Consider the following 11,870-nt stretch of genomic DNA (forward strand, 5'->3'; position numbering starts at 1 on the left):
GAGTTCATTTTCTTTACAGTAGCTACTATGAGGCTACGTTTTGGATTTGCACTGAGAAGAGTATTGGTAGGCTGTGTGTTTTTTGTTGTCGCTAAGGAGTGTTTGTACCCAGTCAAGGACTTCTTTGGTTTCTGGTGCTGCGCCTGTGTTCCCAACTATTTCTCTACAAGACACTGGGAGGGAACACAGGCAGGACAGCTAATCCAAACTGACCAAAGGGACATTCCATCCCATAAAACATCATGATCAGTATATAAACTGGAGGTTGGATCAGGGGTGAGCTCGCTCTCTCTATCTCACTCTCTCCAGCTCTGGCTCTCAGTCAGTTGGCAGATGGTGAGCGCTTGTATAATTTATTCTCCTTTCCATTGTTTTCATCATGTATTATTGGTATTGTTAGTAGTATTGGTATCATTATTTTATTTCATATGCTTTCAATTATTAACTTGTTCTTATCTCAAGCCATGAGTTTCCTTGTCTTTTCCTCCGATTCTCTTCCTCCACTGGAGGATGGGGGGAAGTAAGTGAGTTGCTACGTGGTACTTAGGTGCTGGCAGAAATTATACCACAACAGTACATTTGTGAAACCTCCCATGAGATCTCGTATAAAATGAGCATCTCTTTCTTCAGCTGAATGCTGTACATCATTACTGCAGAGTATGCTGATGGCATAGAGTCTTGGTTTTCTCATTTTTAGATGTTTTTCAAATAGGGCCGAGGTTTTACACAACAGGAGCCCATTTGTGTTTTCCAACAGCTGCAGAATTGAAGGAAAAAACATCTGTGAGGCCACCAAAGACACAGGTTGATTTCTGTGAGAATTATAATCCCATTGCCTGTATTTAGTCCTCAAAATCTGCATTGTGAAGTCTGCAGGGCAGCTATCCTCTCCTACCTGCTACTGGACCACGTCTTGCTCTGAAAGGTGAATGGGTTGCACCTTGATTGCACAGAGAGTTCATGGCCTCTCTGCTGAAACTCTGCCCTGTTTGCTGTGGCCTGTCAGCCTTTCCCTTAGAGGGGTTCTAACACAAGCCTGAATCATCATTGTGTGTTACACCATAGGGCAGGACTTCAGGGGAGGCATTAGCAATAAGTTTTTACCTATCACACTAATATATCTATTAATATGTCTTACTATAACAACTGCATTGTGTCATCTTTACTGGGTTTTGCAAGCACTTGTGCAACTCATTTTTCACAGACAGCCTTGTGTTCTATCTAGCTGTAGGTATTCAAACATCTCAGCTTGTTCCCATTAGCTTCCTTTAGTCTTGCCAGAGAGAAATAGGAACTTTTAGAAGGTAATTCATCTGTTTCATCATAAAACTATTTTAAGGTGAGATGAGTCATCTTCTCAAGACAGCTATTTCTTTCCAATCGCTAGAAAGGGAGCACAAGATAAAAATCTCAGGCTTTAACTAACTTCTAACCAACAAGTTAACCTTAAACAAATTCAGACCTAAAGAATTAATTCTTAGACTCTTAGAAAGAAACAACCAGCATTTGTTTCTAAAGGATGGGCTAGTTCAGTAACAGGGAGATGTCTCAGCTTCAGCAGAGCTGTGAGTGAGACCCAGTCACCTAAAGGGCCTGTCAGCCCACATCTGGATGCTCAGCAGTCTCCTGGGCTGGGATGTGTCTCTGCAGGAGGAGCTGCACAGCAGTGTTGCAGAGACTGCTCCAAGGAACTGGATCCCACTGAGGTAAGGCTGAGCACCGCAATCGCTTGGCTGTATGACTGTAACAATGAGGAAGTTTGTTCTGTGCTTATGTTTCATAATAAACCAGCTGACTGGGGACTATGGCATGGTGCCAAATGCAGAGGTGCAGTTCATACCTGCTGTAATCCCAGCCTGCCCTTCACACTGAATATCATTTAGCAACCTTAGAAACAATGTCATGGAAATGAGATCCAGAAAGAAAACCCTGTATGCTTTTTCCACTACCTGCGCAGCCTGAAAGGCATGTTACCCATAGAAAACATATTTTGCCAGGCTGTACCTTGACCATTTTGCTTCTGTCGAACACAATATATTGCCAATGCTACTCCACAAACCCCAAGAAACATTACGAGGATGATGATGATGATGATGTTAATCTTGCTCTTTGTGCCAATTGAAAATTGAGGATTACCTGCGGAGAAGAAGAAAGTAAGAGTCACAGTGAATCAAACAGGTGTGCCAAAAAATGAGCCTGCCTCAAAAGAACCAGCTAGGAAGAACTGGGCCTGGTGCTTCTGCAATGTACCCCGCAAAAGCTGATAATGAGAGAAGGAACTGATGAAGCAGGGAACAAACAGCCTCTGCCTTAGGATATCTTACTACCTGTAACCAACAAATGACTCTATCAACATTTGAAGCTAATCCCTGACTCTCTACCACAACAGATAGCTTTGAATAACTCTCTCATCCGAAATAACCCAAAACAAAAAAAACCCCAAACAACACAGAAAAAACAAAGAGCCATGCCCCTTTAACAAGGACTCTCCTCAGAAAAGGATAAATAGTGTTTACTTGTCTCAAGCAAAGATGCCCTGTTTGCCCCTAACCTAAGGAAGATGACAGGGCTTTCTATAGTGAAAGAAGTTTGGACATAAAAATAACTGTATGCAACAAATGTCCTCTTAGCCTGGAGGTGAAATTTCATTTACCATTTGCTGGCAAGTGGAATACTTGGAAACTTGTTGCGCGTGTATCACCTACCGCCTTCCCTCAGCACTCCTATGTCTACAGCTATATAGCTGCAGTTGCAGAAAGCTATACCTACCCACCCCATGTAAAACTGTTCATATCAAGCTGTCTGGGCAAAACTCTCTCAAAGCAAAGGGCTAACACACACAAAGACATTAATCTAGATTACCTTCAACAGTGATATTGACTGTTGGTGTTGTGGTTTTTTCATCTGACTCTTCAGTGTAACAGTTTAGCGGAGTGTTGGGCACTGAGAGGTCTGTCTTTGCTCCACAGCAAATTTTAATGACGTTACCCCTCACATTTTCTGAAGAAGCTGAAAGATAAAAGAGGTTTTAATTATAAATAAGGATCATTTATAAGATCTTTGACCAAGTGTTAAAAAGGATAAAGAGGTTAATAGGTCAAAAAAGTGGATCCTTCTTACACCCCAAAAAATCAGAGATTGCTATAATCATATATAATTCACTAACTGTTCAAATCAACCAGTCATCATTTAGATTTTCTTCTCACTAAAACTGATGAGCTGTTTTATGAACCAACAATGGAAATCTTAGAATTTGAAGATGACAAAAAAGTTCTCACATGCAATTAAGAACACCAAAACATTTGTAAAAGCTTACCTTTTTGTACTGAAATTCTATTATAAAAAATAATTACGAAAAAAACTTTGGACCTAACATTTACCCACAGGAACCAAAGAACAGGCACAGGGAAGACCAGCAGCTGTATAAAGCTCAGAGACCCCAGAGTGCCTCTCCTGTCTAGCCTGCATGCCACTGTGCCATTATAGAACTTATTCCTCTTCTAAAAGGTGAGAAATGTAAAGGCCATTATCATCAAAACTTCTTCCTACCTACCCATCCCACACTCAACACATCCACCTCTTGAGGGAGAGAGGCATCTGTGTCTACAGCAGTTTCCAGTTTTCACTATGGATGTTTGTGGTGGGCTGACCCTGGCTGGAGGCTGGGTACCCACCAAAGCCCCTCTATCACCCCCCTCCTCAGCTGGGCAGGGGGGAGAAAAGGCTCACGGCTCGAGATAAGGGCAGGGAGAGATCACCCAGCAATATCGTCACGGGCAAAACAGACCCAGCTTGGGGAAAAGTTAATTTATCATTAGTCAAATCAGAATAAAAGGAAAATTAACCCAAATGTTAAAACACCTCCCCCCCACCCCTTCCTTCTTCCCAGGCTCAAATTCACTCCCACTTTTCTCTCCCTCCTCCCCCCAAGCAGCACAGAGGGATGGGCAATGGGGGTTGTGGTCAGTTCATCACAGGCGTCTCTGCTGCTCACAGGGAGGATCCCCATGCTCTGCCCCTGCTCCGGTGCGGGGTCCTTCCTATGGGAGAGAGTCCTCCACAAACAACTTCTACACAAGTCCTTCCCATGGGCTACAATCCTTCAGTAACTGCTCCAGTGTGGGTCCTTCCCATGTGGGGCTATGACTGGATTTGGCTCGGCCCTGGCCCGCAGCGGGGCACATCCGGGGGCGGGCTATGACTGGATTTGGCTCGGCCCTGGCCAGCAGCGGGTCCATCCTGGAGCCGGCTAGCATTGGCTCTGTCAGACACAGGGAAGGTTCTAGCAGCTTTGCACAGAGGCCACCCCTGTACCCCTCCCCACTACCAAAACCTTGCCATGCAAACCCAGTACAACGTTTCAGTGTCATACAAGCTTTACACAGTGGTAACAGCATGTAGATATTTTGCAGGGATAAGCATAAATCCAGGAAAGAATTCGTTTACAGTGATCAGAAATTAAATACAAAAGGAATTGTTAGGCTGAACAAAATCACATGGAGGTTGAGAATTTTTTCGTTTTCTTCTGTCAGCAATAAGATTAGAAAGGATGCTCTAAGTCTAGCAAGACAGATGCTGAAAGCTGTTTTCAGAGAATCATCTACAGCCAGGAGGGCAAAGCCAAATATATATCCAATCAGATGTTAAATGGTGAAATGTCACTGACTTGGATGGAGTTCCATTAAATCGCACTTGTGCAACCTGATCCAGCACGAAGCTTTGCCCTCTTGAAGCCACTTGCTACCTGTACTGACAGGCATTTTTATATCTGAATTTGACAGTTTCAGTAGAAAACTGGAAGGACACTTCCTGGTTATTTACTGAATCGTACAGAAGAGCAACACAGAATGGCTCTTTAGGCTAAATGTGGATTTCAGTGTGTACTGACTGAAGTAGATGGGATTTATACATTGCAAACTGGCACAGACTCTGACCATGAGAATTGCTGTTACCAAAAAAACCCAAAAACCAAACAACAAACCAAACCATGAATTTATCTGAATCTCCACTGCTGTATTTTTAAGCAGTGTTTCACCTGAGAGAATTTAATTTGGTTTTGTGAATGACTTAATGACTTTTTTTCACAAAAGAAAATAACTTTGATAAGTTACTTTACTCATTAATCTCACTGTCTGCCCAAATGTATACAAGAGCTCAGTTTCATAACCAGAAATATGTTTTCCACATGTTGACAACCAGGTTCCTAGTAGACCGACCATACCTTCAAAATTCAGGATGCCACATGAGTCTCCTACCCCCATGGCTTTCTCCCAGAAAATGGCATAAATTCCTTTAGGAAAAGTATTTTCTTGATGAAAGCACATAGTGATGACCGTTTCACTGGTCACCAACTGAATTACTTCATTTGAAAATGCCTTATCTTGTGTTTCACCAATTTTTTCAAAGTCTTCGTAATTGGATGATTTGCACATGCTGCTCTCACAGTCTTTGCAGTGGTAGACCGTCACATGTGTTTTGCTAAAAGGCTCTTGTAACCTCTCAACAGAGCCATCACTGGACAGGGCAATATCTAAATGAGAAGACAAAGAAAAATTATTTTCTACCAGTTTTCTCCCCAGACTTTTAGTGTTAGAGAATGAGATTAGTTTTGATGGACAATCCCAGTCATGGCTTAGGAGACATTATCTGCCAATGGACAATTTTTATACGTCACTGAGCCCAGTCCCCAAAATAATTTTTAGGCTAGAAATATGACATAATCCCCCTGCTGTTGCCACTGGGGTTTTAACTAGGAAGCTGTCAGCTTGGGAAGTGACTTGAAAGACATTCCTTTTGTAGAGCTAAGAGGCCTCGTCTGAACAGACAGGCTCAGACGAATCATCCGTTCTTATTTTCTTTCTTCCAAAATTCCTTGGCAGAATCCTATCAGGTATATCTCCAGCAGACATCCAGATCCCAGCAAAAATGAAGTTCACAGCTGATGTGACAGACTACATAGAGCCGCATGCAGCTGCCCAGGTCACTGTCATTGATTCAGACCAGTATTCCTGCAGGCAACAGTTCCACACCCAAGCCAAAATGCCCCGGCAGCCTGGCTGAAGTGTGCTTGGGCTGCATGCTGAGAGCTGACAAAGAGGTCCTACTCATTCAGACTGCCCTGGTAAAGAACCAGTTCTTCGAGCGAGGAGCCACTTCATCTGATGCCAGGCAGATCCAAGCAGTTACTCTTCCCAAGTTCGGTGATAGTGACAGGTCAGATGAATCAACCTTCACCTTCTTAATTTCTTTTCTCACCTTAGTGGTTTTGTGGTCTCAGTTTTAACCAGACACAACTGAGCTTTTTAGTAATAATTTAAAAGTTTTTAGCTACTAACATGCAGTGCAAAGCAACGAGCTCAAACCAGCAGACTCACCTGGACGGGGAGCTGCAATGGTCAGAGACAGGAAACATAACAGCGTGAAGTGGGGAGAGTCCATCAGGCTGCCCTGCGTGCTCAGCTCCAGTGGTGCTGGATGATCCACGAGACCTCCCACGATCCTAGGGCAGGCTCACCAGGTTCCTCCCTCAGTCATCTCCCTGTTTGGACATTAAATATAGTGTTTCAGATCCATCATCTTTCTGAGAAAACTATCTTTCTCCAGTCAAAAAGAAAAGAACTTCCAGTCCAAGTGCGTAAAGCTGCTTCTAGCCAAGACAGCTGGAATGCAGGCAAAGTGACACTCATGCTGCCCTGCTGCTACTGCGCTTTGAGGCAGCTTTTGCAAATGCCAAACTCACAACCCTTTCTATCTCAAGCTCCTCATGCAGTGGCCCTGCACACATCACTCAGCTGTACGTGCAACAAATACTGTCTTGACCTGCTACCACTTCCAGACTAACCCTAACCCCTAACCCTAACCCTGAACGAATGTTTTGCTTGAACTAAGATGAAACACTTATTGTGAAATTGAATTTTAATTTTACTTGGAAGATCAGATGGGAAAAATCTGTTCAAATTAATTAAAAAAACAAACAAGCAAAAACAACACACACACACAAAAAACCCAACCCAAAACAAAACGCACCAACCAACCAAAAAAAATCCCCACCAAACCAAAGAAAAAGTTTCTGTTTCTTTTCAAAAGATGTCTTGGATTCAGTCATACATTCATCCTCAATCATTTAAAAGAAACTGTTATGAATTTGCAAAATATGTTCTAGTAAAACACAAGTTTCACTTTCCAAAGGTGAAAAAAAAAAATATCTGGAAGTCTCCCCTAACTTTCCTCACTAGCCTAGCTCTGCTAAACACAAACAGTTTTGCCCTTAGGGGTTTTCATTAGAAGCTTTCACCAAAACAACTTTTTTTTGTCTTTGTATGTCACTACCTATGGAGTACCTTGGGGAAGTTTTAAAATTTATTATGCATTACTTCTTATTTATGCACTGATTCTTCAGCAGAAATTAATAACTGCTCGTCTCTCATGATCTGGACTAGTCTAGAGCTGCTGAGAGTCCCACCCTGATTCCCAGGAAAGGATGAGACCGGAGGAACATGACCTGCAAAGTGAGCCCTTTCCAGCTGCTGGCAGGTGCAGGAGGCAAGCTTTCAGACCATCTGCAGAATTCCCTGTGGAATAAAATGTGGGGCCCCTCCACAGTGCCCTGAGCTCTCAACACCCCCACATAGGGCCCAAGCAATGCTGGACCGAGCGGAGGTCCTAGTGCTGCACCACACGCACCCACAAAGGTGTGACCCACCCACTTCTACTTCACACCACAGCAGGGACCAATTATTCCATTTCATGCACAGTGCTCCTTCTTACCTATACAATCTTGTAAGAATTTCTTCTTGCCCCACCAGGTATTAACACCACTCACATCCAAGGAGTGCAGCATCCCTTCTCATCCTCTTTCAATACATGTAAAAATAATTCCTGTATTTTTGATTTTGGGTGGGGTTTTTTTCCAAAACCACATCAGTCAGCACCATTTCACACAATACTCACTTTATCCTGTTTTCTGCTTTGCAAAGCACCCATTAACAATGCCTGAACCCCAGTCCCCTGTGGGTGAGCAGAGTACCAAGGGACTGCCATCAACTTTAGAGCCACAGAACCATTTAGGCTGGAAAAGACCCTTATGATGAACAAGTCCAACCGTTAACCCAGCACTGCCAAGTCCACAACCGAACCATGTCTCTCAGCAGCACATGTACACATCTTTTAAATACCTCCAGAGTATTATACCTCCTTGTCCTCCTTGAAGCATGTTTGCCAGCCTGATGCAGTCCTCACAGACCAGCTGCAGCACATCTGGCAGAGTTACTTGCCCAGAGGTTAAGGACAATAACTGCTTTTTTCCCCCAGTAGTTTTCAACCTAAGGTCTGTATCTTCTGTCCTCATTCATTCTGTCTTCTCTTTTGTGGTCTTCTTGCCTCATCCTTGCCCATCCTCTCATTCTGTTCAAAGGACATCTCCCTATCCTGGGCTGTATCCAGAGCAGTGTGGCCAGCAGGGCGAGGGAGGTGATTCTGCCCCTGTACTCTGCTCTGGTGAGACCCCACCTGGAGTGCTGCGTCCAGCTGTGGAGCCCTCAATATCAGAAGGATATTGAGCACTTGGAGCGAGTCCAGAGGAGGCCACGAAGATGCTCAGAGGGCTGGAGCACCTCTCCTATGATGAAAGGCTGCAAGAATTGGGCTTGTTCAGCCTGGAGAAGAGGAGGCTCCAAGGAGACCTCATTGCAGCTTTCCAGTATCTGAAGGGGGCATACAAGGGTACTGGGAGAGGACTTTTTACAAGAGCCTGTAGTGACAGGACAAGGGGTAACAGGTACAAATTGAAAACAAGGAGGTTTAGATTAGATATCAGGAAGAAATTCTTCACAGAAAGTGTGGTGAGGCACTGGGACAGGTTGCCCAGAGATGTTGTGGATGGCCCATCCCTGGAAGTGTCCAAGGCCAGGCTGGATGAGGCGTGGAGCAACCTGGTCTAGTGGAAGGTGGCCCTGCCCATGGCAGGGGGGTTGGAACTAGATGATCTTTAAGGTCCCTTCCAACCCAAACCATTCTATGATTCTATGATTCCTCTTCTCTCTGGTGACATTCCATCCTGCTCCCCTCTTCATTTTCTAAAGCCAGAACACTCTGTACCAAACCTCTGTCCCCACCCACTGGTCTGTCTCACAAACCTTTCTGGCAGGTTTCTGAGAGTCTCCAGTGGTCTTGGCCACCTCCTGCCATCAGTTTTAAACTCACTTTAACAGTAAAATACTCAAATCTAAAATGAAACATGCTCTTTCGCTAGAAAATATATTTTTCTATTAAACAAACAAACAATCAAAGCCTGCTTGCCTTTTTTTTCAAGGCAATACAAACTTCTGCTTTTCAGAGCTACAGAAGTTGTCCACACAGCCATATCAAAAAGTGGATCCTAAAAGTGAATCAGCTGCGAGCAGAAGATGAGTAAATTAACAATCGGGAGAATCTGGAGCTTCTTCATCAAACAACAATCACAGCAACTGACCAGCTTTTCCCCAGGTCAGACCTGAGCCCACAAACAAGCCAGCCTGAGATTACTGGCAAGAGAAAGTACATTTAACCAGAAACGGAAAGTTGTAGAGCCCTAAGAAGGTCTTTAGGTTTTGTTTCAGAACGGTCTATTTGAGTAAAAATCACTATCTGAAACTCTCCTACTTTTCTGTCTCCCATAACTTCATAGCAAACACAACACAATAAACAAATGCAATGTTTGCCAAGTTAAAAAGAAACTTAGTCATTAACGCAATAGCACCACTTCCACCAGAAAAAAGGTCATCTCTCAAAGTTAAAAGTTAAGGAGCTGAAAAATTCTGGATAGACACCGGCATTTTCCTGCTCCAGCACAAGGTAAACCGGTTCACTGCCTTTCCAGTGTGGAACCTCAGACGTAGGACTGCTGCCTCCAGCACAGCTCAGCTGAAGCTGTCACTTCAGCTGGTAACCCCATGGCGACAGGCACAGAGCTGTGCCAAGAGGTCGCACAAAGTCCTGTCCAGAGGAGATGGCAGAGCAGGGCTGCTGCCCTGCAATGTACATGCACTTCTCTCTCCAACTGTCCGTAAAGTGCAGTCATGGAGCCAGGAGATCCAGTGCTATTCTCCATCTGCCAACACTGCATTTTCCTGCTCGTCCTCTCTCTCCTCCAGCCATACATCCCAGGGATCTATAGCTTTATGAGCATCTTAGTACGTAACACCTGCATGGTCTGGCAGAACTGCCTTGATGGAATAATGCAATACTTTTTCAGAAAAGATTTAGCTGATACCCTAAGTATCCCATGGAGGGGAACTTTGGTTTCAAACAGTTTGCAGCAAGTGGTACTACTGAAGGAAGTAAGGAAGCAACAAAATAAAACCCAAAGAACTTCAGAAGGTCCTACCAATTTTGTTTTCCACTCCCAAGTCTTTTCCTGGAAAAGGCATAGAATTTACACAAAAACTAATATTTTTATTTTTTCAGTATCGGTTTCACCTTGTTGATCTGCTGAATAGCACTCTCAATGAGCTTTTTGAATTAAAAAAAAAAATCACAGGAAGAGATAAAACAGCTATTTCCAGAGTGAGCCTGAATGCAGTTTGTCTCTGCAGTTCCAGCAAGCCAGTGCAGAAAACAATCAGCAGGACCCTGTGCTTGAGCCGAGAAATCTCTGCAAAATCCTAAAAGTATGCTGCTTCCCAGTAACTGCTCTTAAAAATATATTCCGCTGCAACCATTAGAAAAGACTACTAACATTTTGTTTTCTGCTTGCAGCACATTAAGACAGGTAGAATGAACTGTTTCACTGTTTAATTTATTTTCAAACCAGTATCCCTACTAAGGTAGATGAACTGTTTCACTGTTTAATTTCTTTTATTTTCAAACCAGTATCCCTACTGACCTATGCTTTTGGTTTGGGTTCTGTTTGGTTTTGATCCGAATCCAGAACCATCTGGGTCCCCACAGGTCTCTTCTGGGAGCAGAGCAGTAGCCACCAGGAAAACAATGCACATCAAGCTCCAGCTTGGGTTACAGCTGCTCACTGAAAAGGAGGAGAGTTGCAAAGATTTCTACTGCAAGCCTCCTGCAAATTATCCTTTATTTGCAGATATGCCAGGATGTCAATTCTGGAAAAGGGGATAGAAGCAAAACATACTTATGGAGATGGGAGGAAAAACAAAGTTAATTGGTTGTGGGAAAAAATCATTTGGGAATTACATAAAGATGAAAATGCTCTAATAAACTTATTCTATTACTTCCGTGGTCAGCCACACTTACACAAAACTCCACCACTTAATGAAGCTGTTGGTTTTTTGCATTCACACAAGCAATGTGAAAGCAGTGCAGAACTGTATGAAAGTTGGCAGTCAGGGCTGTAAAAAACATTGTTATTTATTTAGCAAGATCACGCGCACAAGGTATACAACTTCTTCCTTATGGGTAAAACATGAAACACACTAATAATTTCCTCTCTGCTGCAGACTTTTCAGTGCCTGTTTCTAAATGCCTACACAAAAGAGGAAGCAGCAACAACTTGCAAGATAGAAGACTGGCCATAAGGCAGGATTACCTAAAGAAGAAGACAGTGTGAGTACCTCAAAAGTTGCCTGCGTCCAAGGAAGCCTTTGTGCCTCCTCCCTTCCCTTCTCCATGTGCCTGAGCAACTTTTCCAGCTCCCAGTTCATCCAGATCCTCTTCAGAACTTTGCATAGGAGACAAGGAAGACACTTGGATCCCAGAGAAAAAGGAACACCACCAGCATCTCCCTGCTTTAAAAAGCGGCTGGATTTTCACTTTCACTTCTGGAGCACAGGGCAGCACTGCCCTTGAGCAATGCAAACAAGTCCAAGCAGCTGCATGGGAATCTGCAGCTGGAAAGCATGGAAAAAAAATCACACACCCCCAGGAAT

At 43.6% G+C, this 11,870-nt stretch overlaps 1 protein-coding gene across 1 annotated transcript in view; it reads right to left on the reverse strand.

The window, feature by feature from the left end:
• LOC104516305 overlaps nucleotides 1–6,438 on the reverse strand; it is a 16,975-nt gene extending 10,537 nt beyond the window's left edge. The window contains exons 1-4 of the mRNA XM_010160595.1: nucleotides 6,375–6,438; nucleotides 5,222–5,530; nucleotides 2,863–3,009; nucleotides 2,005–2,136 (exon numbers count right to left, since the gene is read on the reverse strand). Of these exons, the coding sequence (XP_010158897.1) occupies nucleotides 2,005–2,136; nucleotides 2,863–3,009; nucleotides 5,222–5,530; nucleotides 6,375–6,438 (652 nt within the window). The remainder of the gene's footprint in view (nucleotides 1–2,004; nucleotides 2,137–2,862; nucleotides 3,010–5,221; nucleotides 5,531–6,374) is intronic.
• Between the last annotated feature and the right edge of the window lie 5,432 nt (nucleotides 6,439–11,870).

Source organism: Eurypyga helias, unplaced genomic scaffold (genome assembly GCF_000690775.1).
Source record: "Eurypyga helias isolate BGI_N326 unplaced genomic scaffold, ASM69077v1 scaffold821, whole genome shotgun sequence".
NCBI lineage: Eukaryota > Metazoa > Chordata > Aves > Eurypygiformes > Eurypygidae > Eurypyga > Eurypyga helias.